Genomic DNA, 3893 nt, shown 5'->3' with positions numbered 1-3893 from the left:
CAGGAGGAGCAGCAGCAGGAGGAGGAGCAGCAGGAGCAGGAGCAGGAGCAGCAGTCCACTGAAATCAGGGGGTAGGGGTAGTTATAGGGGTACTAGAGGGGTGCAATAGGAGGTTGAACTTGATACAAAATTGTTCCTGTCGCCATGGGCGGTGCGTTGGGGACTTCGAGGGGAAGGGGAGGGGAGACGGGAGGAGGAGGAGGAGGAGAGGGAGGAGAAGGTCAAGGGAAGGGAGCAGAGCAGGAACATGACATGCAAGGGGACAGAGGCTCGAGGACGATGCACGGTGGAGGAATGGAAGGAAGAGGGAATTCTGTTGGGGGCAACAAACAGAAGAATAAGGAGCATAACAATGTGAAGTTTCAAGAGACCAGCGGGAGAAAAGCTGTCTTTGATAGGATAGAATCCTTCCACACAGGACTGGTAGGGAAGCTCGGGCTGCCGCATCCTCGGTTGCAGGAGGCGATTGAGAACGAGCACTGTAGGAGGGCCGACTCTGAGGACGAGTTCGAGCCGGGGAACTACAACACACGGACGACTCCGATGAGGGAGTGGGAGATTCTTGCAAGCGATGAGAGCAGGGAGAAGATGTCGACAGGTCCCAGAAGGATCAGGAAGATGGTTGATATCATGCTTGACTCCGAGGTCCGAGATGCGAAGTTGTTGGAGGAGGAGATATTGGCGCTACAGCTGTACACGGGTGAGACATTCCTTCGCCCCGTCAGTGTTTCTCCTTTCCATCATCCACAGCATTCTTTCCTCTCCTTATCATCATCATCATCATCATCATCATCATCATCATCATCATCATCATCATCATCATCATCATCATCATCATCATCATCATCATCATCATCATCATCTCCATCATCATCATCTCCATCATCATCATCATCATCATCATCATCATCATCATCATCTCCATCATCATCATCATCATCATCATCATCATCATCATCATCATCATCATCATCATCATCATCATCATCATCATCATCATCATCATCCATCTCCACTCTCTCCTGCTCATCGTAATCAATGACAATCTCATCTCAAACTCCTCCAGTCTGTTCTAAACAGCTGATCTCTTTGCACAGGGCCCATGTTCTACAAGTACAACGCTGTGCTGCGGGGATACCCAAGGCAGGTAGTGGAAGGTCTCAAGGGAAACAAGTACGTCACTACCATCTACTGCATCGTCAGCGGCATCATCAAGCTCTCCCGCATCGCCCTCATCCCTCCCAGCCGCGTCGTCTACCGAGGTCTCGGCGACCTGACGCTACCGGATGCGTTCATGCAGGCTGACAGGCTGGGGATCTGCGGGGGGGTGGAGCTAGCAATGATGAGCACAACAACGGACGAGGAGGTCGCCATGCAGTACGCCAAGGGGAGGACGCCGCTGCTGTTCGAGATAGGATGCGGAGCGATAGATCGAGGGGCCTCCCTGAGGTTCCTGTCGCAGTATCCCGGGGAGGACGAGATTCTATATCCTCCTCTGTCATACTTGGAAGTGACCGGTGCTCCAAGGAAGAGAAGGTCGAGGAGCGGCAAGACGGTCAAGATCATTCCGCTCAGGGTGAACGCAAACATGACCTGCTCAACGATTGAAGACATCGTGGGCAAACGGAAGCAATTGTACATTGCCCTGCTGGAGAACATGCTGCAGGAGGTGCAGAGGGAGCTGGAGGAGATGATCGGGTCGGAGAGAGTCGGGGAGAGGCTGGAACATGCATGGTCAGACAAGTACTTCAAACTGCACGAGCTCCTGCGCGACTCAGTCTTGAGAGAGTGTAAGGAGATCATTGAGCGGTATCGCAACCTGCCCGTCACCTGGTTCAACCATGACGGGCAGTACAACCAGGCCATCCACCACATTACACGGCTGAAGAGCATGGCGATGGGGAAGATGGAGTTCTGGGTCAAACACGTTGGAGGGGACAGGAAGTGCGAGAGTATCGCAGGCATGTCGTTGGAAGAGGTTGAGATGCAAACTGTTTGCATCCTCAGAAGAGAGTTGAAGGCGCTCGGAGGCTCCGAGGACGGGGAGAGGAAGAAGGTAGCTGCCGAGCTCTGTAAGATGTACGGAGTGCTGAGCGAAGGGGAGGAGGAGGAGAGCCCTGCGCTGGTTTCCGCTGCGTCTCGGGGGCAGGAGGACATGCTGGAGCTGCTCCTCATCGCAGGGCATGACGTTCATTGCGCGAACAGGGATGGGATGACGGCTCTGCATGCTGCAGCAACGATGGGCTACGACAAGTGCATTCAAGTCCTCCTCCTCCATGGGGCTGACGTCATGATGAGGGCGAGGAGGAGCAGGACGGCAGGGCACATGGCGGCGGAGCAAGGGAACACGGAGGTGATGCGGCTGCTGGTAGAGCATGGAGGCAGTCAAGTCCTCCTGGCGGCATCGGACTCCGGCAGAACCTGCGCGCACGAGGCGGCAGGAGGAGGGCACGTGGGGACTCTGGAGATGATCTGGGAGCGAGGGGGGGAGGAGGCGTTGTTCCTTGCGGACAAGGCTGGACGGACGTGCGCGCATGCAGCAGCGAGCGGGGGACATTTGAGGGTGCTGAAGATGATTCATGGGATAGGAGGGGCTGCTGCTGTGGTGGTAGGGGACAAGGCAGGGAGGTCGAGCGCGCACGAGGCAGCGGCTGGAGGACAGCTGGAGGTGATGAGGTGGCTGGGGGAGGTGGGAGGGAGGGAGGCGATCGTGGCTTGCGACAAAGACATGAGGACATGCGCGCATGAGGCGGCTCGCTACGGGCACACGGAGACGCTGGTGACGATAGCAGAGGCAGGAGGGAGAGAGATAGTGCTGGCAGGGGACAAGGACGGGCTGACTTGCTCGCACAAAGCTGCGATGGGAGGGAGGACGGAGACGCTGCTGGCAATCGCTCGGATCGGTGGGGCTGAAGCTCTGCTGGCAGGCGATGTGAACGGCAGGACATGCGCACACGAGGCAGCTGGAGGAGGACACGTCGATACCCTGCGGGCGATCGAGGAGGTGGGAGGGAAGCAGGCAGTAGTGGTGCGCGACAGGTACGGGAGGAGCTGTGCACACGAGGCGGCGCTGTACGGGTACACGGCAGCGCTGGAGTTCGTCGTCGGGGTAGGAGGAAAGGAGCTGCTGGCTGCTGCAGACTTCAACGGTCAGACATGCTCGCACGAGGCAGCTGGGCGAGGGAGGGCGGAGACGCTGAGGATGATAGGGAGGATGGGAGGGGTAGACAGCTTCTTCGCCGCCGACGTCCATGGTAGGACGTGCGCGCACAAGGCAGCAGCGGGGGGACACACGGAGGCTCTTGTTGCGCTTGTGGAGGGAGGAGGGAGGGAGGTGCTGGGGATGAAGGACAAGCTGGGAAAGACGTGTGCTGTGGAAGCTGAAGAAGGAGGGCACAGGGATACAGCTGAAGTGATCAGATCCCTGCTGACGAGGGACTAGAGGTTCTGTACAGATAGAGCCGGGTAGCTGAAGAACGTCCGCCTCAGAGAAGGACAAGGACGAGAGGAGAGGCAGCGCAGAAGTCCTACATCAACTAATATAAGCCTGTTAAGATTTGCAAGATGACAAATCAATGCCTGTTGACCTCAGTTGTAACAAGACAGGTTTTGCTCGAGACCGAGTTTAATGCACACGAAACAGAATTGAGGAGCACATGAGAAATAGACTGTATGCTAGGATGTGAAACCCAAGCATCCAGACATGAGAGGAACCTCAGGGAGACGGCGAGGAAGGCCTCCACGGGCCGTCTCGTTCATACTGTGAAGGATTTTGTTGATTCGGCGCTGTCATAGTAACGGCTGTAAATTCGCCTCAACAAGAGACAACAAATGGAAGTGGCTACAAGGTGACGGTCGGCTCGATCACAGACGGAAAGTTCCATAGACCCATG

The 3893-nt window shown here is 56.3% G+C and overlaps 3 protein-coding genes across 3 annotated transcripts; all 3 read left to right on the top strand.

Moving 5' to 3' along the window:
• Positions 1 to 1102: 1102 nt before the first annotated feature.
• Positions 1103 to 1534, top strand: GUITHDRAFT_83345 (hypothetical protein; the record flags this gene model as incomplete). The annotated part of the gene is made up of 1 exon (XM_005818129.1): positions 1103 to 1534. A coding segment is annotated over one exon (432 nt), but the record flags the coding sequence as incomplete, so codon positions are not given.
• Positions 1535 to 2050: 516 nt separating this feature from the next.
• Positions 2051 to 2284, top strand: GUITHDRAFT_61492 (hypothetical protein; the record flags this gene model as incomplete). Its single annotated transcript, XM_005818128.1, has 1 exon — positions 2051 to 2284. A coding segment is annotated over one exon (234 nt), but the record flags the coding sequence as incomplete, so codon positions are not given.
• A 430-nt stretch (positions 2285 to 2714) lies between these two features.
• On the top strand, positions 2715 to 3560 carry GUITHDRAFT_156651 (hypothetical protein). The gene has a single exon (XM_005818127.1). It carries the CDS (start codon positions 2729 to 2731, stop codon positions 3440 to 3442), a length of 714 nt encoding a protein of 237 aa, XP_005818184.1. The 5' UTR covers positions 2715 to 2728; the 3' UTR covers positions 3443 to 3560.
• Positions 3561 to 3893: the final 333 nt, after the last annotated feature.

This window comes from Guillardia theta (genome assembly GCF_000315625.1).
Source record: "Guillardia theta CCMP2712 unplaced genomic scaffold GUITHscaffold_372, whole genome shotgun sequence".
NCBI lineage: Eukaryota > Cryptophyceae > Pyrenomonadales > Geminigeraceae > Guillardia > Guillardia theta.
The sequence above is the reverse complement of the archived record's forward strand: the minus strand, read 5'-3'. Positions and strand labels throughout refer to the sequence as shown.

Coding starts and splice junctions, on each gene's coding strand:
- GUITHDRAFT_156651 (XM_005818127.1), top strand. CDS start 2,729: ATGAGGACATGCGCGCATGAGGCGGCTCGCTACGGGCACACGGAGACG.